This window comes from Lissotriton vulgaris, chromosome 6 (genome assembly GCF_964263255.1).
Source record: "Lissotriton vulgaris chromosome 6, aLisVul1.2, whole genome shotgun sequence".
Classification (NCBI taxonomy): domain Eukaryota; kingdom Metazoa; phylum Chordata; class Amphibia; order Caudata; family Salamandridae; genus Lissotriton; species Lissotriton vulgaris.
This window is the reverse complement of record NC_141694.1, coordinates 474816538-474841670: the sequence shown is the minus strand read 5'-3', so window position 1 is coordinate 474841670 and position 25133 is coordinate 474816538. Positions and strand designations below refer to the sequence as shown.

The 25133-nt window shown below is 47.7% G+C and overlaps 1 protein-coding gene across 3 annotated transcripts in view; it reads right to left on the bottom strand.

Annotated features, from left to right (window-relative positions):
- Positions 1-25133, bottom strand: part of ADGRB3 (adhesion G protein-coupled receptor B3) — a 1725994-nt gene that overhangs the window by 1036062 nt on the left and 664799 nt on the right. For all 3 annotated transcript variants that reach the window (XM_086926462.1, XM_086926464.1, XM_086926463.1), the window contains exon 7: positions 3827-3991. In XM_086926462.1, coding sequence (XP_086782588.1) covers positions 3827-3991 — 165 coding nt within the window. The remainder of the gene's footprint in view (positions 1-3826; positions 3992-25133) is intronic.

The window sequence follows — 25133 nt, the reverse complement described above, 5'->3', positions numbered from 1 at the left end:
ATTGCTTAACGCACAGCCTCTGAGATAAGCCTGTTCTGCTCTGCCAAGCTACCGAGGGGGTGAGCAGGGGTTATCGAAGGGTGTGATCCCCTTGCCCTGACTAGAAAAGGAGTGTCCCTATTTGTCAGAAGTGCATACCTCTGCCAACTAGAGACAGCCGGTTCTAACACATATGTAACCAAACATACTCTGAAAATTGACTTTTATTTTCTGTAACTCTTTAGAGTTGCAATTGCATGCAGGGCTGGCAGGCACCCGTGTTGAGTGTCGTCCGTGATATAAAAAAATGCGGAAAATAAATAGAAAATAAAAAAGATAGGGGCATATTATCAAGGGGGTTTATCTCTGCTTTTTTGGCTTTAAAAGCCAAGAAAGCGGAGATAAAATTATCTCCCTATTACCAAGCTGTCGCTAACACCAGTTAGCGACAGCTAGTAGGAGATAGCGACCATCTTGGGCCCCACTTTGCATGTCAGTGATATTTATCACTAATGAGATGCAAAGTGGGCGTGCCAAGATGTTAGAGACTGAAAACAGTCCCTAACATCGCTATCTCCTATTACCAACTTTTGGAGATATTCGCGCTAAGCGGGAATATCTCCAAAAGCTAACACCTGCCCTGAGCAGTTCTTAGCCATGTTATCCAATGGGAGGTGGATAACATGGCTAAGAGCATTTGCTCGATATTGCATGAATATCGCTGACTTTTCAGCGATATTCATGCATTTCGGCCGTTTTTTATCGCATTTGCGATAAACCTTGTTAATAGCAAGGTTTATCTGCGATAAAAATCGCCGATGTGCGGGGATAATTTTTGTCTCTAAACAAGTTAGAGACAAACATTATCGCTAGTTGTTGGTAATATGCCCAATAGAGCTTACGGAAACTTATATCATACATCGAGATTTGGTAAAAAAATATGTTTACTTAATTAGGCTATTGAAGCGCCTCTAGAAAGGTGATGAGTAGGACAGGGTTATGTGAGAGGTCAAAGTTCAAAATGTACTTGTACTTTATTGGTTCATTTGTGCTATTAATTTCAGGAGGTGGCCAACAAAGAAGCAGAGGGAAGAAGAAAGTCTACTTTGATAGCCTCACATTGTGCCATGCAAAGGCCACATTAACAGTACATTGTTCACATGCTACCACTGTTAGGAGAAAGGAAGGCTAGCGGAGGCTGAATTGAACATTGAATGGAAAATATAATGCCAACACCCATGCTGCAATAGAACGGATAAAGCTGATGTTTTCATAATGGAGCAGAGAAACCAAGATGGTGACCGCAATGCTCTTCTGACAATTCAAACCCACTGTATAAAATTCCATCAAATGAGGTGTTAGGAGGAGAATGTTTGAGAAAATTACCCACACATTGTTATATGTTTCAGGCGTGTGTCAAGAAAAGACAGTGTACGGAGTGTTTCAAAGTCAAAGCAGGATGTCAGACAAGTTAAATGATCCTACACGGAGGTAGCAAGCAACTATTTATGATTGACATTCTGTGAACAGAAAGAGTTGAGTATCCATGGCCCTAATTATTGCTGACAAATAAAAAAAAGTATTATTATGTGACTGCAAGTGGTACAAATTTACAGTGAGTGATGTCTCAGGGGGCCTCAGGTAGTAAGCTTAGGAAAGTGCGGTAATACAAGTTAGCCAATTGGTGGTTAGGGGGAAATCAATGACATTTCCCACTCAAATGAACCCTTAAGGTTGCTGACAAAAAAGTAGGAGGTATATTGCATTTGATGTGAAAAAGTGCTCAGTCACACCAAGCCCTATTCACAGAATTAACTTAAGACAAAATCCTAAACGTACTACTTTTAGTATTCACAGAATGCACTTACTACTTTTGGTATTCACAGAATGCACTTACTACTTTTGGTATTCACAGAATGGATTTCCAACTACTAACTTTACGTCCACACTCAGGCCGGAAATTCCGGCCCGGAGGTGGAGCTTCTGGCGTGGAGGTGGGGATTTAGCTATGGCTGAAATCTCCACCTCTGGGCCGGAAGTTACACCTCCGGGCCGCAAACTCAGCCTCCGGGGTGGAAGCTCCGTCTCCAGGTCAGAAGCTCCGCCTCTGGCCCGGAATTTCCGGCCCGAGTGCGGACGTAAAGTTAGTAGCCGTAAATCCATTCTGTGAATACCAAAAGTAGTAAATGCATTCTGTGAATACCAAAAGTAGTAAGTGAATTCTGTGAATATCAAAAGAAGTAAGTTTAGCATTTTGTCTTAAGTTAGTTCTGTGAATCGGGCCCGATATCCCGAAACTTCATGATCTCTAATATGGGCTGACATCGTTCTCTGAGAAAAATACTAACCATTTATATATATTTTTTAATTATTGAGGGTCCAGTGGGTGGTACTTTAAAACCGTTTGTGTAAAAATCCTATAAATAATCTTGTTAATACCACAATTCTGGCCCTTTTTGCTTTAAAATCATTTAGCTATGGTAGGGCCAAGTCGAGAATAACTGTCATGTTAGTTTAGCTTATACTAGTTATTTAATAATTTTAAGGACAAATTGTATCTTAATTTGATGATTTCTCTGATTTGTTCACTTGTTCTTGCATAAAATACTGACCACATGGTAACCTTACCTGCAGGGTAAAGGATTTTTCCACAGAAAATGTTTTCCATGCAGTGAATAAAAAAAGGAACAGAAATGGGCGAATGTGCACTTGCTATAACATGATCTCGAGAAAGGCCCTCCTTTAACGTGCAGGACTGGAAAAGTAAATTTTTCACAGATTTCCATGCGTATTCCCAAAAAGTGTGAATTACGCAAGTCACAATTATAAGTCTAATATGCATTGATTTCAGTGTTTTCTTTTTACGAATGAGGCTTTTTGTAAAAAAAGATTCATATCATGTAGAAGACATTTAAAAAATTAGTCATGCTTCTGAAATTGAAATGGACTCTGTTCTCAGAGTAAGCCATATGTGGCTCAGAGTTAGAGTCAGTTAGCATGGATTTTGCGTCATCAGAGTTTAAAAAAAAAGATAGGGATATAAAAATAGAATTTCATTCAGCAACACACAGGGAGAGGGAGCAATGGAGGGGATGATATGCTGTAAACTGGTATCATAAGGAGGAGCGCGTTTTCCAATTATCCTACTCACAAGAAGCAACATTACTGTTTGGTATGTTGATTACAATGCACGTATAGATGCATTGGCTCTCTGTCCCACTCTGTGCTGGGGAACACACTTAAGTCTGTGATAAGGATGCAAAGGGGGACAATGTGCCATGTCACAACAAATGTGCTGTTCCTAGTGCAGGTGCGAACCAACTCTAAATGAGGAAACGCTCCCCATGAGACAGTATCATGCACCTTAACTGCCAAGTTCGGGCTACAGGTATTCGCCTCCGAGTTATAAAGAAAGCCTGTTTTATGATTGCCTGATCCACAATTAGCATGTAGAAATTGATTAATATTTTGCAATGCAAAGAAAAACTGCAGTGATGGCCTAGTGGGGGGCACATATTGACATGGACAAAAATGCTTTTATCAAGTTTGAAAAATGTTTACAACCTGAAAAAGGCTCTTGATCCTAGTTTGAATGCATGGTATCTTCAAAGCATATAAGAAACTCCTAGGTTCCGTGCCTTAGTAGAACAAATGTAGAAACTAACATGAGCATGCGACCATTATTGTGAATTATTGCAGGTTGTATCGCGTAATCAGAGATCATTTCTTGTTCGAAAGACTTCCTAGTATCTTGATTGGATTTATTAAGTGGCATTAAATGTCGAGCAAAAGGCTGAAAAAGCTTTTTTAGAAAGAGTTAAGGGTGTATATCACCATTCTCTCTCACCTGGGCACCTCTGCTCACTACATCTCCTGACCTCCTCTGCAGTCCCTTCACACAGATGTTCCGTTGCAGTAGCACCTTGGCAACTTCGCGTTCTCCTTTCCCATCCTCCATCACAGGACTTGGAACATCCACTCCAGTGACCCCACTGATTCCACTGACCATTAGCTGCAGAAAAAAGCAAATGTAAAACCAGAGACTGAAAATTACAAGAACAGATTAAAAACATTGATGGGTTACTGGAATACATCATTGCTGGTTAATGAGACCTTTATACCAGCTAAAGAAAGGGTGTTCAACAAAGCTTCAAGAAGGTCAGACACATGCCAGAGTTTCAGGATAACTACTTAGCATAGAAATGTATTCATTTTACATTAACTCTGAATGCATCTATTTTATGTGATTTCCTGAACAGCTCCTAGGGCTCTAGCCCCCTGGATCTTTACTGCATGCACCTGAAGTGGATCTTAAAAAAAGCTCTCATATCGTAAATGCAAAATAAAATAGTTTACAAAGAAATACAATTGCACTATATATAAGTATATATGTAGCAAGGGGAGCCAGCTCTTTTTGTCCTGGCTTCCTTTCGTCCCCAACACCACAGCTGTTGAATGTGCTAGGAGGTGACGCAAAAAATAAAACAGGCACCACACCATGCCACACGCATTCACTTGCCCAGTTGTCTTTCACTGTAAACTGGCATGTTTTGCTCTAAATGTTTAAATCTGCATTTATCTCTCTCTCTCTCTCTCTCTCTCTCTCTCTCTCTCTCCCTCTCTCTTCTCTATCCCTCTATTTCTCGCTCTCTAGTGCATCAGTCACTTCAGCTGAGATGTGGAAAGTTTCAGGGTGCTCTATCAAGCAGTGGCCAAGAGAAAGGGGGGAGTCCTAAAACACATTCTCCCCATGCTATTTCCCATAGGAATTTTAGACACGACTACAGTCCAAACTGCTGAACGGAATGACACCAAATTTGGTAGAAAGCTAAATCTTGGTCCAGACAAAGTGCTTTTTGTATTTTGGTGCAAATCTGTTCTATAGTTTTGGAGCTATTTAAGCAAACAGATTTGTGTACCTTCATGGATCCACCGCAGATCCATTGTGGCGGATCCATGTATCCACGCACCAAAAGCAACGCCTTGATTGGCTGACCGCAACCAGAGAGGAAAGTTGCAGCCGTCATTTTATGCAGCAGGGCATGATTCCTAGGGGAGGAAATGAAATGTAAAACTGATAGAAGGGGTCAGTGTAGAGATACCCTAAACCCCATGGGATAGATGGAGGAGTCTGTAGGGTACCCCTCATGGGCAAGAAATGGTCTCCAAAAATTGTTTTTGAGCGAGTGGGGAACCACAAATCCACCTGGATCCACTTTGATCCCCATGGATTCGGGCACATTTGGGTGGATCCATGTTTCCAGACCCCAATTAAAAAAAACACATAAACCCATTGACAAATCCACATACCTACTCACACAGTCACTCACATACTCACACCTCAACTTACACACCCACACAACCACTAACACACCAATACATCCACTAACACACCCACTCACAGATCCAAACAATCAGTCACACACCCACTTACAGACCCACACAGCTCCTTACACACCCACCCACACAACCAATCACACATCCACTCATGTGCCTATACAACCACACACACACTAACTCACAGACCCAAAAGGCCACTCACACACCCACTCACACATCCACTCACACCCATACAGCCACTCATGCACCCACTCACAGGCCCACACAACCACTCACACACCCACGCAGTCACTCACATGTCCACTTACACACAGCTACTCACACTCTTATAGCTACTCAGATACCCACACAATACCTCATATAGCCACTCACACACCCACACACAGGCAGTGATACACTTATGGAAATTGAAATAGCAAATGTTTGTATGAAATGTGCTGTTATTTTAAAATTGAATATCTGCAATATAACCAGCAAATCTATTATTTGTCCAAGGATTCACAATAGACCTGCGGATCTATAAAATGAATTTAAGAAAAAGAAAGACTTAGTGCATTGCATTTATAGAAAGACTACATAAGATTCCTTAATTTGATTTAAAACATTTTAGATTTCAAATGTGTAAAAAGAATGAATGTGTGGATGAAATGTATTTATAAACTTGTGAAAATGTATATTAGTATATTAAACTTATAGATCAAAGCATAGTACAATTTACATTTTAAAAAAAATCTGTGAAATTCACTAAAGATCCAAAGGTATGTTATAGTTAGGTATTAGCATTAAAACAACTAGGAAATTCACTGAACAATATAGAGGTTACCTAGATGTAATAGTTAGAAAATAGTATTAAATAAACTCAGATAGTCACTTGTTAGACCTGGCATCCTTGGCGTGGATTCCCCTCTCTTTTTGCCTCTACCTCCTGTATTTTTGATGCTGTGCTGGATTTCGTTTTTGCTGGTTTAGATGCTTTTGACACTCTGCCACTGCTAATCAGTGTCAGAGTGTAAGTGCTCCCTGTGTAAATTGTTATTGTGATTGGATATACATGATTGGCATATTTGCATCACCAAGAAGTCCCTAGTAAAGTGCACTGGGTGTGCCAGGGCTGGTGATGACAAATGCTGCTAGTGGGCCTGCAGCACTGATTGTGCCATCCACATGAGTAGCCATAAAATGGTGTCTCAGGCCTGTCACCGCATTGCCTGTGTGCAGTCTGTGAACTGCCATATCCTCCTGGTCAATGTCCCCACTGACCAGGCCTAACCCTTCCCTTTCTGTGCACATTGGTCACCCTAATAGAAGGCCCAGGGTACCCCCCTTGGCAGGGTGCCGTGTATGTGACAGTTAGAGCATGTACTGGTGCAGGTGACATGGCAGCTTTTTCGTTTTTCACTATTGTAAGGCTACCTTGCACATAGGCTATCATGGGGAATGCTGTCTACAGTGGCAACCAGCATATCTTCCCATAGGAGCAAGGTAGGACATACAAGTCTGTTATCCCTGAACTCAGAATTTAATAATACATCTTTTAGGAAAGGTGTTTTTTAACTCCTGTGTTTGAAAGCAGCACTATTAGAAAGTTGCTGTTCTCTTGTCCAACCTTTCTGTGTGCCTTGGCCTGTTTGTGAATTGACTGTCTGGTTTGAGAGTGACCGAGGCTGGGGAGCCCCCAGGATGCTGGCTGGGTCAGCCCTGGACTGAATGTCTGCATTTGCAACTTGAGTGGTGGGAGGAGATAGCACCTGGGCCTGAATAGGGCTGTGCCTGCCTTCCACAATGGTGGCTCCACCTCCTGCTGGGCGGCTGACGACCCTGCCCCTCACTCTGAAAGGAAAGGAGAAGCCAGGAAACCAAAGTTCTCAAGGAACACCCAGAACTGGTTCAGACCGGACTCAGAGCCCTCCTGCACAAAGGGAACAAAGATTTTTAGGGGTATAAGTACAGGACCCCTGACTACAGAAAATCAGATCATCCTGGAATCAAGAAGGAATCTCTGCCAAGGAGAAAGTTGAAACTGAAGAAGGAAGACTGACCAGCTGTTGCTTTACTGCCAAGGAGAGGGGAAGGACTTTGCTTTGTGCTGTGTCCCCTTGCTTGAAGGAATCTCCAAGGGCCTGAGAAGAGCTGGCTCCCTGTTCTGAAGTCCCAGGAACAAAAGGACTTCACCCCCAGCTTCCCAGCTTCCCTGAACTCTACTGAGAGAGTTCTGTCCTTCCTGGAGTGCGTGACCCATGTGTGGTGCCTCTGGAAGTTGTACCAGTGTTGGGGAGCTGGAAATCAAGCTTTTAAAGACTTTCTGCAAGTTTTGTCGCATCGCTCGCTTGCGGAGCGCATCCCTGGCAGTGCGAGGAAATTCTCGCCGCTACGAAGGCCGAGATCATCGCAGCACCTGTTGCCGCTGCCAGAGCCGTCGCATCCTTCGGTTGCGGGACGCACCAGACCGGTGCGGGAAGAATACCATCTCTGCGAGTGTCGTCGCAGAGCCTGTCATCGCTGGGTGAGATCGCCACACCGCTAGCTTGCGGACCGCATCACGTCACTGCAGTGTTGTCACAGAAGCCATCGCATCAAGGAGCTGCAAGAGAGAGATCACCGTTGGTCCGCGCATCGTCGCCCCGGAGATCATTGCAACTCCAAAGATCATCGCATCGTGCCTTTGCAAGAGTAAACTTCCTACGGAACCTACGCACCGGAATCCATACAAGTCCGCCTTCCTCCCCATACAGACCGGATTCGTTGCAACACGCCCGCTGCTGCAGCAGGGTTGTCGCATCGCCTCCCCAGGGTCTCGGGATCAATGCATCGCTTGTTTTCCACCGCACCAGCTCTGCTTTGGAACATTGTCGCATTTAAAAGGTACTGTTGGATAAACGTGAGGCAACTGTGAACCTTTCGCGCAACTGTGGATTATTTTATCGCAACCTTAAGAACTCTTTTGCAACCATATTCTTGAACTGTGTATGTTGGATTTTTGTCGTTTTGGTCTTGTGTAGTTTAGATTCAATACCTTTATTTTTCTAAACTGTTGTGGAGTCAGTTTGTGGTGTTTTCACTGTGTTACTGTGAGTGTTGGTACAAATACTTTACATATTGCTTTTGGATAAGCCTGACTGCTTGGGCCAAGCTACCAAGGGGGTGAGAAGAGGTGATCTAAAGAGTGTTTCCTCCTTACCCTGACTAGAAGCAAGGGTCCCTATTTCGACAGTGGTACCAACCTCTGCCAACTAGAGACCCCCAGTTCTAACATCACTGAAAAAAACAAAGGTGACAGTGGCATTATAGTTAGGTTCAGATTTTATACTCACAAAACCATAGAAATTTAACAGTTATGGTTATCTCAAGTAACTATAACTCGTTCCCTAAGATAACTAAACATGCACCCTCACCATGCACTGCTAATTACTTTACATGTTACATCAGTCATGACATCTTCTATGACATAATTGATAATATCGCTGCAACATTTGCAGTGAAATTATTGATGAGAAAACTGAGCATGGAGGGGTGGCAAGTTATAGTTACGATTGATAGTTATTTCCACTTTATGACTGAGTTTTGTAGCTGGCTCCACAAGTTTTATCTTTGGCCCTGTGTATTCCTCCTAAATTTCAATTCTAAAGGTGCCGCTGCTGTCGGGCAGCACACACAATGATCTTGCTTTGCCCTGGTGTCTGAAAGTCCCTGATCAAGGAACCGCTGCAAATATTTTAAGCCCACATATATTTTGGTCTTAACCATTCATAGTTTATATGGCAGAAACATTTAAGAATCAGTATGAAATCTAGTGGCGAACAGAAACAGCACCCTTGAATGCCTAACAAGACATGAGAATAGGTTTCACCTCCGTTACTTAACACATGCTCAGAAGCACTGCATATGAGCTGCAACAAATAGTGCTCAAATGCTACCAGACCATGACTGAGCAAACAAACGATCCTGAACGCTTTTCTTTTTTTTATTAAATTTATACTTTATTGCACTTCCAAGTTACATACACAGCCGACATCGCCTACAACCCGGGGGCCGGCGGCAACAAAGAAAAAAACCCATTCTCCAATCCCCGGGTGCGGGTAAGTTACACAGCCATAAAGACCAACAGCCGAAGGGCCTGGCGGCGAAACTGCAGGTGTTGAACAGGTGTACAGAAGCAATCGATCGTAGCATCTACTATTGGATGACCGCAACTCATAAGCAGGATGCACACCCCACCGCACCAACAATATCAGACCCCAGGGGAGCAGGACGCGCCAGATTGGCAGGATCAAAATAGCCACCTGTGAAGAACTGCGTAGAAACCCAGAATCTAGGGGAACAGCAACAAGTATTCAGGGAATGGTGAATAAAGGGAAGGGGACCCCCCAAACAATAGCAAACCCACCCACCCCAAGAAAGAACAAGCCAGACTACCGAAACCCGTGCCCACTACCCACCACCCGCCCCGTACCTCAACCATGTGTCCCTCAGACAGACCAAGGGAGATCAGCAAGCGCCCGCTAGGGCGGGATTACGCCCTGGGAAGGGGACAGAGGTCGCCATAAACCAGAACAGCTGTCACAAGCAACTCTTAACGCAGAAACATCTCAAACAGTCAGGCACGAATCACCACACTGTCACAACTGTAAGATCTTCAGCCGGCACACTCCTCAACCACCGCTGACTCAGCCCCCTCCTCCTGCAACAAATCTGCCTCCACACTCTCAGGATCCGACTCACCATCCTCTTTCGCACTTTGAAACGCTCGAAACAAACCCCAAAAGTTTTTGGGCCTACTCTTTGGAGGTAGGAGTTCGCTATACACCTCTGATTGCGTGCAGCAGTAAAGCAAGTCTGTTTCCCACCGTTTTCTAGTCGGGACTGGTCCCCGCATCCAGCATAACGCCACCAGTCGCTTTGCCGTCAATAACGCCATGTCCGCTAGTCGCCGCATAGCCACAGGAAGTGGTTTTGAAAAACTAAGTAAGGCGAGCGCCGGGTTAGGCAAGATCGTGTCACCGAGGATAGCACTGAGGCCCGCAAAGACCTCAACCCAGTACTTATGTATGGCAGGACAGGTCCAGGCCATATGGAGAAAGTCTGCTGTGTGAAAGTGGCAACGCTCACACTCCGCTGACTCTCTAAGGCCATACCTATGCAGCCTCTCGGGCGTATAGTAGACACGCTGTAGGAATTTAAAATGCACCAGACGGTGCCTGCCATTGAGCGAGATTTTCTTGGTATTAGTCGCACAATAACGCCACATGTCGTCTGAGATGGGAGATTGGAGGTCAGCCTGCCAGGCCAAACGGGCCTTGGAGGGGGGATATTTCCGTTGCCTGTCACCCAGTGAGCGAAGGGCCGTGATCAGTTTGCGAGCGGAGGGGGTCTTGATGACATAGGTGAGTTCCGGGACCTCCGGCGGCTCAGCCAGGTCCGGGCCTAAAACGGCAAGGGCCGCTCTACGAACCCTGTGATATTGAAAACTATGAAGCAGCGTTGACCCGGGGCAGGAGTGAAGGACCTGCTGCAGCGTTTTCAGAGTGCCGTTTAAGAAGAGATCACCCATGGTAAGAATGCCTAGGTCACGGAGTGCCTTCAGGACGCCCTTCTCAGTCAGCGGAGCCAGCCAGGCAGCCCATTCTACCCGGAGCAAAGGTGAATACAGCAGCTTGCAATCCCGGGAGCCAATCAGTGCATGCCAAGCATGATTCGTGGTGGCTATAGAGTCCAGATTGCCGACCCTTCTATCAGGTGGATAACACACTGTCGCCGGAAGCGGGACAGGGTCTGCAAAGAGTCTCTCCAGTTTCACATGAGGGATACCCGGGTCCCCATGAATCCAAGTATGCAGGTGTGCGCCCTGAGCAAGTCTGTAGTATCGCTCCAGATCCGGTGCCCCAAGGCCTCCCTGGTCGTACGGAAGGGTGAGTGTTTGCCACTGCACCCGCGGCTGTTTGCCCCCCCACGCCAGGCGGACGAGTGTTTGGGTGAGTTGCCGGAAGAAAGCCTTGGAGAGGACTACTGGAATATTCACAAAGAGGAAGAGGAACCTGGGGAGTACCACCATTTTCATGAGCGCAATCCTGCCCATGAGCGAAAGCGGGAGCCTAGACCACACTTCGACGTCGTCTACCAGTTTGGAGTAGGCCACACCATAGTTCTCGCGTATCAGGACTTCCGGGTCCGTATGTATGCGTATCCCCAAATAGCGGATAGCATCCGTGGTCCATTGCAAGGGGTACTCCGAGTCGAAAGGGAGCGTCACCGGCGTCAGGGGCAACGCTACTGACTTATTCCAGTTGACGCGAAGACCAGAAAGAGCCCCGAACCTAACCACCTCCCGTAGCACCGCAGAGAGATTAGTCTCCGGGTCCCGAACATATAGCAGAGTGTCGTCCGCATAAGTGGAGATACCGATCTGGTACGTCGGGAAGTTGATCCCTTCAAACCGGTGGTACTCTCGTATAGCGCAGGCGAGCGGCTCCGCTACCAAGGCATACAGCAGGGGAGAGAGGGGGCAGCCTTGACGTGTGCCCCTCCCAATATCGATGGGAGCAGTGACCAGGCTACCTATCTTTAGCCTCGCAGTAGGTTTGTAGTATAGGGCGCTCAACATTTGCAAAAACGGCTCTCCTAGGCCAAATTTACGGAGGACTCTCAGCATAAACGGCCACTCAACGGAGTCAAAGGCCTTCTCCATATCCAAGAAGATGGCCACCGCTTTGTGTTCGTGTTTGACATGCTGGATTGTGCCCAGGACCGTGCGAATATTATAAGTGAGATTGCGTGAGGGGACAAATCCCGCCTGCTCCGGGGCAACCAGATCCGGAACCAGCAACGCCAAACGAGTCGCAAGAACTTTAGCATACAGCTTCGCGTCCACATTTATCAGCGATAGCGGCCGGTAGGAGCCACACTGATTCGGGGGCTTGCCAGGTTTCGGGATGGTAATAAGCAACGCCTCTCTCATGGATTTCGACATGCTGCCCTGCTGGCAGATGTCATCGAACAAGAGCATCAAGTACGGGACCAGTTGCTCCTGGAAGGCCTTATAGAAGGACACCGTGAGACCGTCCGCACCAGGAGCGCTACCAGATTTCATGCCCTCCAGCGCTTCCGTTATCTCCTCTTTCTGAATGGGGGCCATTAGAAACTCCCTCTGCCAGTCAGCTAGGAAGGGCATTCGGATGTAGCTCAAGTAGTCGTCTATTTCGTCCTCAAGGCGTGCGTCCCTCGAGGAGTAGAGGGCAGTGTAGTAGGCATGAAATTCCGCCAAGATGTCCTGCTCCTCCGTAACCACCGCCCCAGTAGCCGTCTCCAACTCCTCGATAACCAATGGGGGCCTACTGTTGCGCATAAGTTTGGCTAGGAGTGCACCAGGCCGCTCCCGTTCCCCATACACACGCGCCGTCGCGTATTTGCCCATATGCTTAATTTCCCTGTCCGCCTCCTCCTGAAATTCATCTAGCAGGGACTTAAGCGTGACCATATTGGCTGCGTCCCCCGTGTCTACCGCCTGATTATCCAGGCTAGAGAGCTGAGTCTCGAGCACTTGCAGGCGTCGCCTGATAGCCTTGAGCACCCCAGAGTGTTTCGCCATAGTCATCCCTCTGATGAAAACTTTAAAAGCGTCCCAGAGAACTTGGACGCTGTCCACTGAGCCCACATTGGTCGCGAAATAGGTCTCTATGTCTTCGGCGAGTTCCCCTCTGAAAACCTCATCTAAGAGGGAGTACGGGGGGAACCTCCACGTGAAGGGGGGGATCCTCCTGGGAGGAGCCACCAGTTGCAAGAGCAAGGGCGAGTGATCAGACAGCGTGCGCGGGAAAACCGTGCAGGCTTTCACCATATCTAGCAAAGAGCGGGAAACAAACCAATAATCTATACGTGTGTGAATGTTGTGATAGGCCGAGTAGTGAGTGAACCCACCCCGCCCCGAGTGTCTATGTCGCCACACATCAAGCAAATCAAGTTTCACACATTCCGACAAAAGGAGGGACGCAGAAGCAGCAGGGGACCTAGGGGGGCCCGCAGATCTGTCAAGGTCCGGGTTCAGCACTAAGTTAAAGTCCCCCCCCCACAGCATTCTAGCGCCCACAAACTGCCTGCAACTGTCAGCAAGCGAAGCATAGAACTCCGGGGAGTCGTAATTTGGGCCATACACATTCACCAGCAGAAGATCATGATCCTTTCCAACACAGCGCGCAACCACAAACCTCCCTTCAGGGTCTACCGCCAGTCGGGTCAGTGACAAACAGGATTTGGGATTAGCCCATATGAGCACCCCCCTAGCGTGTGTCGTGAACCCCGCAGCGACACAAGCGGGGCCAAGGCCCCTCACCTGTAACATAGGGCTGGATAGTGGCAAATGTGTTTCCTGCAGTAACGCAAGGTCAATGTGATGTCGATGCAAATAGGCTAAGACCTTCCTGAGCTTGCGGAAATCGTTGAGCCCCCTTACATTCCAGGACAGTAATCGCAGGGAGCTCGGGGAGCACTCCGCATTCAATGATTCAACAGTCGACATGGTAGATTAGAAGGAAAATGTTGCAGAGCAGACAGCGTGGCAGACACAGTGCAGTAGTCGGCAAAAACATACCCCCCACCCGGCAAACCCTGAACCCCAAACAGCATGGCAGCAAGAATACACAAGCACAACCAACAGCCACCCACCCACAGCCGACCAACCCCAACCCGGTCAGACAGAGCTTAGCACTACCCACCCTGAACCCACCCGAAACACCCCACTACAAACCCAGGACCCCCTAGAGGGTCGAAAAGCCGAAAGCGCAGGGGCAGAGGTACTGGCCAGACAACAATATACTCCAACAAAGGCCAGAAACAGTCGGTGCTCCCAGCCCTACCCCCATAGCGTTCGGCACCCCACCCACGCCCCAGCAATAGAACAAGCAGAGTGGCGAATAATCAGTCCCTACATACCATCGGGGGCACCCTTCCGACAACCAAGGAAGAACAGCAAAAGTTCGAGCCCCATTATGTGGCACCACCCCGAACCAGGCAGATTAAGGGGCACAAACCAACATGTCGTGAAGGCAAAGGAGAGTCATATCAAAAACTGGAATCCAATACATACAGTGACAGTAAAATAGCCAAGCCAAGCCACGCAGCGTGAGACAGTTCAGCCTTGGCCCTCCGAAGATCTAGCCTCCTCATCCTCCGGACGCTGACCCCTCGGGTTGTTGCGCTGTTCTTTGGCCCATTCCTTAAGCGACTTTTTCAGATCAGCCGGGTCGGTGAAAAAATGCGAATGTCCTTGTTTATTTATCCGAAGTCTCGCCGGGTATAGCATGGCGTAGTCGAGCCCCATGTCTCGCATCTGTTTCTTGTAGGGAGCGAACCGCTTTCGCTCCTCCTGCACCCTAGCAGTGAAGTCAGGATAGAGGGAGATGTTCATTCCTTCAAACTGCAATTCCCCCTTCTCTCGCGCCAGACGGAGGGCCAGGTCGCGGTCCCTGTAATTCAAAAGTTTTGCGATGATTGGTCTCGGCGGGAGGCCAGGCTGCGGCTGGGGTCCGAGAGTGCGATGTGCCCGTTCAACAATAAACATGGGGGAGAAGACGTCCTCCCCCAGGAGCTTGTGAAGCAGCTTCTCGACAAACAGTTCCATCTTACCGGTGTTGGTGGATTCCGCAACCCCCGTGATGCGGATGTTGGAGCGCCGCGAGCGCGCTTCCAAATCCTCCGTTTTGTCTTGTATGACCTGGAGAAGACGGCCGAAGTGCTTACGGTCCCTATCCCACTCCGTTTGGGCCTCCTCTGCCTCCGTCAGCCTACGCTCCGCCATGTCCAAACGTTCCGCATGTTTGTCCACCCTTTCGGACATCCGGTCCATACGGAATGATAAGGCGTCGATTTTCGAGCCGATCGCCGACATACTGTCCTGCAGGCCTTTCTCCATGGCGCCTAGCATCTCGCGAATGTCCGCACAGAGCGAGCCCTCCGCCGCCTGCGCTGATGTTTCCGGAGGAGCATTCTCCGCGCCCTTCGGCCTCCGCTGGTCGAACGTGAGCTTCGGTTGATTTCTGTCTCCTTTCACCATGGCAGAGGTCCCAGAAGATATGGCAAGCAAAGAGCAAGAGGTGGCTCGACGTAGGAGAAGAGCCAGGGGAGCAAACTCCGCGAAGCAGTCCGGAGCAAAGCAGGGGACGACGGCCAAAGATGGCGGCCGCGAGCCTCGTGGCACAGACTAGTCCAAGGGGAGAAGCCCAAACTCCAGTGTCACACTACGGTGCAGGGCACACCGCGGGGTGTCGAGAAGCGCCAGTACACACAGAAGCACACGGCCCAATACCAGTGTCTTTCCAGTCCTCGGGGCAATCCGAGTTGCGGTGGAGCCCGTCAACCGGCAGCAGTAGGGCGCTACTTCCCGCGGTCCAGCCAGTAGGTCACTTCAGGGAGCCCCAGGTCTCCACCAAGGGGTCGCAGCAAACACACACGAGGCAGAGGGGCCACAGTGAACTGGCACTGGTGATGACCGGTCCAGAAACCGCACAGGGTAGTGGGTCGTCCGGCAGGACGGGGCCACGCAGGAACCTCACGCCGCACGTCGCGTTACGCAGGGCAGGCAGCCCCCAAGGATAGTCCGCGGATTGCGGCCTGGTCCGCAACTCCAAACACCGCCGGTCCGGTGATCGATGCCACCACCGATTTCGATCAGGAAAGGTGCCCCCAGCAGCTCCAGGGGTCGTAGAAGCAAATTCCGCTCTCGCTGGAGACCGCGAGGTGCCAAAAAGGATCAGTTTGATGGATATTAAAGGGGCTCAGGCGAGGAGCTCAGCACTCACACGTCTTGCATGGACGCCAGCAAGCTCCGCCCCCCCGATCCTGAACGCTTTTCACCAAACGCATTATTTTGCAGCCGCAACATTTCTAGCATAAGCGGACATATTACTACTTCATTCTTTTACGTTACGTGGTTCATAATTTCTGCAATCCCTGACCAATTGCTTGAAGTATTTATGCAGTCACCCATGTGATAGAACATATGCTATCAAAAGTGGAAAAGGAAGCTATTACATATAAATCAGCAAAAATACAAAAATCCCCATGTTATCTATGGCATATGTTCTGGTTCTTATCAATGAGGCTTTCAACCACTTTGATGTCCTTCGACTGCAGGGAACAATGAAGCATAGGCCACTTCCACATCAATTGTTTTTTTTAAATCTGACACTGCAGTCAGATGGGTTGCAGGCAGTAATGAATGAACATTGCTTGGGAGAGATGTATGCATATGCACCTGTGTCTGCGTCATATCCAGGAGCTGCTTACGTCAGTAAATTATCAAATTGTGGAAAGGTACGGCTATAACTTTGTTGCCAAGGGACCCTGAGTTTAAGGGAGGAATGTGGCACAGATATCAGTGGTGCCTGCGAAATAAATTGTGTTTGATGGCCGCTTGAGGTACAAGTTATGGTGAAGTAGTAGGATACTATCTTACCGTACAAAATGGTTTTTTTCCCCCCACAAGTTAATACATGAAAATGACCACACTCAACCATGTTTTGAATCCTCTCCACCCTTAATATTTCTCTAGAGAAAACAGCAGCTGATAAAGCCTAAAAGGATCAAAGGCTGAACAACATCCTTTATTAAAGCTGTGTATTAGATGGGTTGCCAGGATGCAAGCCCAGAAATGGGCAGCACATTGCACTATTGAATTGCTATTTCATGCATCACAGTTTCAGGCTCTACATCATTTTGTCTCTAGTTGGCCTTGGCCACCTTCTCACTCATCTCTAAGAATATGTGTTCTAAATCTGAGGAATTTTCATTTATCTCATACGTACAAAGTCTGTGATTGGTAAGGGCTACCTACAGATTTCCACGTCAGAATCATAACTGAATCCAAGATGGCCACTGCTTTATGGGCACAAAATGAAGTGACTGAATGATGGCCAAAGTCCGTGACATATATTCTGAGTAAGGGATGCTATTTTGATTCACTACTAAACCTATGTTTGCTGTTGTCAGGTTCTTCGCTTGAACTTTATTTATTGTAAAGGTAGAATAATTATCCAAATACAGGAATGGCTATATATGCTCCTGAATAAGTGATTGTTGATTGTCATGTAGACAATATTGACTCATTCATAGACAGCTACCCCTGGCTTGCCTGCTGCATCTGGCATTTTCCGTGCTTCCTCTGGTCGCAGGACTATCAAGGCAGTGACAGGAATGAAATGTAGACACATTTCCAAGAGCAATGTTTATTCTGTGTTAGTTTCAGTCTGTGTTTTTCCCCAACCATTCGGCAGGGAACAGGAGGCTTGCACAAGTGGGATGGACAGACAAACAAATGGAGAAAGATGCCAATGCTATTGTGACATTGGGTGTCAACAGATGTGCTCCAGGAAAAGTATCTTTTTTGCCCTGATCAACTGCCATTTTTTTTTAATGATACTGGTGGTTACTTTCCCTGAAGGTGCACTGGGTTCTGCTAACCAGGCCAAGGGCCAGTCCTCTGTCCTCCAAATATATATGGTAATTGGAATATTTATATTTCGAAAAGACAACATACCTGTGAGTCCCTAGTATATGGTAAAGCATGCAGGTTTAGATACCCCAGTGGACTTAAGGCACTTAAGTGTGAACTCCAGAGGTATCTGTCATCATTTTAAAGCCAGGCCTGCCTTGCAGCCCGGCTTTAAAATAAAACTATGTCCAGATTCAACTTTGCAATTAAAAGCATTTCCAGAGTTAAACATGCCCTTTTTACGTCCCGCCTAACCAGCGCACATGCACTGCTTAGGAGGACCTTTATCCATAGCTCTGCTCTTTTTTGAAGCACACTCTTGTGCTTGTGGCGGCATCCAGCTTGCGGGAGCGGGCAGGGGCACGCGACGAGCACGCAGCACTCCTGGGCTCCCGGTCTCTCTCCTCTCACTTTCTCTCTCTCTGTCTCTCCCGCTCTTTCTTTCTCTCGCTCGCTCTCTCTCTCCCCCTATCTCGCTCTCTCTCACACTCTCTCGTTGTGCGTATAACAAAATGCTTGAAACAAAAGCAGAACTCCTTCATTCTAAATATGGATGGTGGTACAAGGTATAAAATCAAACAGTGCTCTCATCCACTGCAAAGGTAATTAGCAGTTTTTTGCTTAATGGAAAATGTTTGTGTGCTTGGCATGAAACTTCATTTTTGTTAGGATGAAGTTCTAACTATTCTGCTATTTTGTAACTGCTAACTGTTGCTCTGGACAGCGCACTGATACACTTTGGTCGTTTTCACGCTACATAAAACTCTCTAAATAAAATATAACAAAATAAGTTCAAAACTAAAGTTAAGGAAAACCACACATAATGTAGCTGCCTCCCAGTTCAGGGTTCCAGGCATAAACAGGTATGTGGGTGTGAATGCTCGCCGGGGCCGCTTGTTTCACCCTCCCCGTTCTGGCCTAATATTTACAGTCCGAGCTGTCTACATGCCGGGACTCCTGAGAGAGCAAACATTAACTGCCTTCCTCTCTCTCCCATGGAAGGGCAATCCGACCCTGCCTGTTCCTTGCCTTCAGTGCACATAACACTTCGGCTTGACACGCTTTTAAACACAACAAAGTGCTGCTCCAGTGTCTGCGGCCCGCACTGTTTATTTAACTGAAAACAATGGAGTCGAATTTGGATTCACCTTCCAACTTCTCATGGCCTTCATTGCTCAAGCAAGATATTTATATCCTGAGCGAATTAAACTGAAAATAAAATATATCGCTCCTAGAGGGCATCCAGTCTCCAGCAGTTGCTTTGGTGAGCGGAGGTGCGATGCGGTCCTGGTTGGAACAGTGCCCCTTCTGTAAATGTCCTTCCCCTCCCAGTGCTTCCACCCTTGTGCCCCGCCACTTGTGACAGCCAGCAAAATGGATACTACCCTCTCTTCCTGGGAAACAGATGGCAGTGTTTCGTTAGGTACAGTCTTTCCATTCAGTCAAATGGTGCCTGAGACACGTATTTATGTATGTATGTAAATATTTATTTTATGGGTGAGACCCTCTTTCTCCATTTTAATTATTGCCAACACTCCTTAGTTCTAATGCTTAGCCTTTTTAATTTTCTGTTTTACTTATATCATTAATTATACCTGCTCCTCCCCCCGTCGTTTTTTAAAACTTCTGATTCTATTATTCCAATGTAATCACCACAAGATATTTGTATCCCGAGCTAATTGAACTGAAAATAAAATACATCACTCCTAGAGGGCATCCAGTCTCCAGCATTTGCTTTGGTGGGCAGAGCTGTGATGCAGTGCTGGTTGGACCATTGTTCCATCTGTAAATGTCCTCTCCCTCCCAGTGCTCCCACCTTGTGCCCCGCCACTTGTGACAGCCAGCAAAATGGATACTGCCCTCTCTTTCTGGGAACGGCAATGTTGTTCCTGTTTAGGTTTCACAAGTTACTTACTATTCCATTCCTTAAGGGTTTTTGCCTTGTCCAGGTTGGTGTGTTTCTATAGTTTTGTCCTTGCAAGAGTCCAAAAAAAGGGTTGAAATCTACAGTGTGTGTCCTATGTGTTTTGTAAAGACGTTTGTAAAAACTTCGGAAGATGTTAACTATGTCAGCAGTGTCCCTATGTAGCTGTCCTTCCTCGTCTTCTATTTCCAATATGGTGTTGGCGAAGCGAGGGGGACGGATTACTGAAGCTAACGCTTTCCCCGGCCTTTCTCCCTCCCCATACCGCCGCGCCTGATGGTATTTCCATCGCAATTTGCATTCCCTCTCTGCCGTTTCTTGGTATTCAGTAATAAGGTCGCGTAAACGCGCTCTATTTTCTGGAGTGGGCGAGGACAGAAGGAAGAGTTCCAGCTGCCTAATGTCTTGCTCTAAGTTTCGCAGTGTGTTGCAAATGTTCCTCAACACTCCTCCACTTTTAGCTATGCATATACCATGCATGGTGACCTTGAAGGCCTCCGGCACCGTGGCATAATATGAGACTGATTCAACGTTGCAAGGGAAGAAGTCCGATATCTCCTGTTCAAGTTCATCTTTAAAGACGGGGTCTAGTAGCGATGTGGGTGAAGGCGCCAAGTGATATAGGGCGGGTCTTCAGAGGGTGGCGTGAGGGTGAGGAGGGCGGACGAGTGATCAGAGTAGGTGCGGGGGAGATGGGAGGCGTGCTGTACCCAGGTCGCTAGGCCCCTGTCTATTAGCCAGTTGTCTATACATGACCAAGTAGATGGGCAGTGGAGTAACAGGTCCCTTCCTGAGTGTGCAGGTGAAGGGATCTCAGGCATCGATTAAGTCATGTTGCTCCACGATGCCTCAAAGGGTGGCCTGCGCATGAGTATAATGGTAGGTCTGCCAGTGTGATCTGTCCAGGGCCGGGTTTAAGGTAACGTTGAAGTCTTCTCCCCAGATCAGGTAGGTGGAACAAATGCCCAGAATTCTACCCCGGAGGATGTGAGAAAAATTCTGGGGCATCAGTGTTGGGCCCATAGCAGGAGACCAGGGTAATGGATTGTACGAAGAGTCTGCTATAGCGGCCTTGCGGGTCCCCATAGGAGCCAATGGGGGTGTAAGGGAGTGTACGCTTTATTAAGATGAGGGTTCCCTGGCATATGAAGAGTCAGTGAAAAGCATTTGCTGGTTGCCCAGTGGGCTGCGAAGGTGGGGGATGGGTGGGGGGCCAGGTGCGTTTCTTGGAGCATAGCACAATGGATGTTTTGACGCTCTAGGTAAGCAAGAATGTGTCAGCACTTTTGGGTGTCTCCCAGCCCTCGCACATTCCATGTTAAGAAGTTGTATTTTGAGGGGCCGGGGGTGGCTCCATCAGTGATAGTTGTTCCATGGAGGTAGCGTGTGTCACATCGGCAATCAAGGTGGACAGCATGGATATGTACGAAGTGAAATACTGAAATGCGCCATAACAACTTTCCCCAGACCCCCCCTCCCACATCAGTGACACAAACTCACTGTGGCTCATCCCTTCCCCCTCCCAATAAAGTCCCAATGACCCCGACCCAACCGGGGGCAGAAAATTCAACAAGTAAAGCATGTGAGAAAAAAAAAGTCTCCGGGGTGACCTGTGGGGGTAGCATCTAGAGGCCGACCAGTCTCTCCTCAAGGAGGCGAGGGTGCTCGGGCAGCGTGGTGTAGTTTCATCTTGTCATTGCATGATGAGTTGCCCTGTGGTGGGCAAGCCAAGATAGTGGGGCACCGATATTCCCATGCAATGTCTTAGTCCAAGAAGTCCACCTCAGGAGGGCAGGTCTAGAGGTGCACGTAGAGCACCAGCAGGCTGGTCCCTGCTCATGTTGGGTATGGTAGAGGTATGTAGAAAGTGGCCGAGATGCAGGTGATTAAGGCAGTGGTCCAGGGGGGAAGGTTGATCTGCTGTCTTTTTTGCAAGGAATTTCCCAGCCGCAGGGATGTCTCCGCAGGGCGAGCACGTGAGGTTGTGCACGCTTCTTTGTTTGTGATTCCGAGGCGGGTCAGTGTAGGCAGCCCAAAGTCTGTTGCATGGTTGGGAGGGAGTAGGAGCCTCCGAATGGATGTATTCCTCCACATAGTAGAGGTAAATTCAGGCGGCTTATGGTCTATTCAATATCGGATAGTTGGCCCCCACTTTCAAGGTTGTTTGTGGGGGCCAGCAGGTCCGTATGGGCTTTGGGCAGTGATTTGAGGAAATCTTGAACGTGTTATGGGTTTGTAAAGAAATAGTGTTTCCCCGAATGTGTCACCTTGAGGCGCGCCGGGAACAGCATAGAGTAAGGTTTGTGTAATTGCTGCAGTTTCTTCTTCACCTGCAGGAATTTGCGTTCTTGGTCTTGGATGGCCATGGTGAAATTGGGATATATTGAAAGGTCCATACATTCATATTTCAGGGGGCCCCTGTCTCTGGAGAGGCAGAGGGCAGTGTCTCTGTCGTGATAGTTAAGTAGTTTGGCTGTGATAGGTCTTGGAGGGGCACCAGGGGGTGGCCGGTTCGCGAGCGAGTGATGAGCCTGTTCGACTACAAGGACCTGTGAGAATGCTTCTCTTCCAAACAGTGTAATGAGGAGTCGTTCCACATATTCCTCCATCTTACCGGTAGCTGTGGACTCTGGTTAGCCGAGAATTCGGAGGTTGTTTCTCTTTGACCGGGATTTTAACTCCTCTTTTTTTGCGTTGATTCCTTTCAGTGCTCTTTCCAGTTCAAGGGCCCAGGAAGTAGTGCCAGGGGTGGTATCCTCTGGGGCCGAGAACCGCCATTCTGCCTTAACAAGGCGGTTGTCGTGTTTCTCCACCCTGTGCATGAGGCCGTCCAATCGAGCATTCATGGAGTCCATCTTGGATTCGATGGATGTTAAGCTTGACTGCATTACTAGTAAGATTTATTTAAGGTCAGTAGTAGAGGTGGGTGAAGTGTCTTGTTGGTGTTCATCAGAATCTACTTGGGAGAGGATCGATTTACGTGTATCAAAATTAAGTTTCGGCTGCCGCCCATCAGATTTCCCCATATCTGCCAGTGGAGGGGTGGGCACTGATGAAGGAGCGACAGGGGGCAGCGCTTAGTGTAGTTTTGATGGCAGCACTGTGTATGTAGCGTCGCTGAACTTCAGCTCACCAGGCAAGGAGTTATGGGTAGCAGGTGTGGGCGATAACCAAAAATCTGTGACTCCTAAGTCGGAGTATCGGCAACAAAAGGGTCAGATTCAGTTGGGTCAGATCACTGTCTCTACCGTCATAGCGGTGGTGTGGAAGGTGCAGGAGCACACCAGAGTATCTCTGTCCCCCACCGGAGCTGAGCGTTGCACATGTGCAGGCCGCAGAAGGGGGGACGTGGTGTTTCCAGTGTCTGCTGCGTTCCTGAGCCTCACGTTCAAGGGCCCTGGGAGATGAAGTGTGGGGTCTTCTCCTTGGAGCCACCAGTAGAGCGCCGCGGCCTCCCGGGTGCTCCACCTGGCGTCGGACAGCAAGCAGGCAGTGTGCTCACCACATGATTCATTCTATCTCAGGTCTTGGGATTTGATTTTGAAAAATTCTTCTCTTTCTCCCAAGTTGTGTATTGTTGATAGTGATTTTTTCATTGTTTATAATGTATTTTGTTCACAATGTCCATGACTAATTTGTCCATGTCACAACCACGCATCCAATGTTGATGTATATTTTTTCACATGTTTACTGTTTATTTTTTTGCACTGTATATATGTACAAACTGTTTTCCAAACTGTATATGGCCAGACATGAAGTTGAAGGCGATCTTTGGTTTGTTTGTGTAAGAAAAAACATTTTTTTATAACCGAGTTATAATCAAAAGACATAAATCAATGTCAGGGTAAACTAAGAAAGTTTTGTTTATCCTCAATCATTCAGTGTTTAATTCGAAATTTGGAGGCATAGGCAAAAATCCCTTGGTTTATACAATTTTGTGGCCCTGCCTACCCTCCTTCCCACTGGGCCCAGCCACCCTTGTTTTTTGAACTTTTAAAAGTGGCATTTCTAAAGTAGTGGTAATGAATCTGCGTACACCATTGCGCAGCATTTATTGTCACTATTCCAACCATACCAAACCTGACCACGCTGCTCCTCTCATATTGGGAATTACCACTGAACACTTATCAGGGAATCTCCAATGCATTCCTATGAGAGGGCAGCCTCACAGCAGTGAGAAACCAAAATGTCTGTTTGTCACTACCAGGACATGTCACACACTTAAGGTACATGTACTACCTTTTACCTACAATGCACCCTGTCCATAAGGCTAGCTAGGGCCTACCTTAGGGGTGACTGACATGCAGTAAGAGGTGGGTTACAGACGTGGCAAACACTATAGTTGTCACGTCACAGAGGCAGTAACACTGCACACAGGCCCTGCAATGCCAGAGGCCTGAGATAGGTTTGAAAGGCTACTTTGGTGGGTGGCGCAATCAGCGCTGCAAGCCCACCAGTAGTATTTCATTTACCCGCCCCGGGTATCTGAGATAACACTTTATAAGGGACTGACAGGTAAATTAAATATGCCAAACAGGTGTAGACCAATCTTACAATTTTTAACACAGGGAGCACACACACTTTACACTGGACAGCAGTGCTAAAGTGCCCAGAGTCCTAGAAACACCAACACCATGTCAGAAAAAAGGCTAGGAGGAAGGCAAACAGTTCAGGGATGACCCTGCAGGAAGGGCCAAGTCTAAAAGGGACTTAAACATAAAGCCCTTATTTTTAAAGTAGAACATAGGAGAGAATTTTTCATCCTGATACTGATGAGCATAATGTTGAAATTATATGTTTGGTGTCTCATTAATTTTATTTAAGAAACGGTGCTATAGTGCATGATATTTCAAAGTAAGGCAAGTAAAAGCCCGGGAGCCCCCTCTGACAAATGCCCCCCTTACATCCTTAAAGAGTGTTTGTCCGCCGTTCCGACTCCGGCCTGCACTCTGCTGAATGACTCTCTTACATCTGGCTTAGTACCCCTTGCATTTAAGGAAGCAACAGTCATCCCACTCTTGAAGAAACCTGGGGCTGATCCCACTTGCATGGCAAACTATCGGCCAATTTCTTTGCTCCCTTTCTTGGCTAAAGTAATGGAGGCTCACATTGCGAAACACCTGTCCACTTTTTTGGAGGGAACAAATTGCCTTGATCCCCACCAGGCAGGTTTTCGTCCTGCCCATTCAACAGAGGCAGTGGTAGTTGCGGTCCTAGACACGCTCCGGGACTGCGCTGACAGACGTTCCCCCCAGGCCTTGGTACTGCTTGATCAGTCAGCCGCGTTTGACACGGTCGACCATGGTATATTGATCGACCGTGTCAACTAGGCCGGCATTAGGGGTTTAGCTGCCTGTTGGCTGAAGTCCTTCTTAGAGAAACGATTCCAGGCGGTCCGTCTTGGTGCCCTGG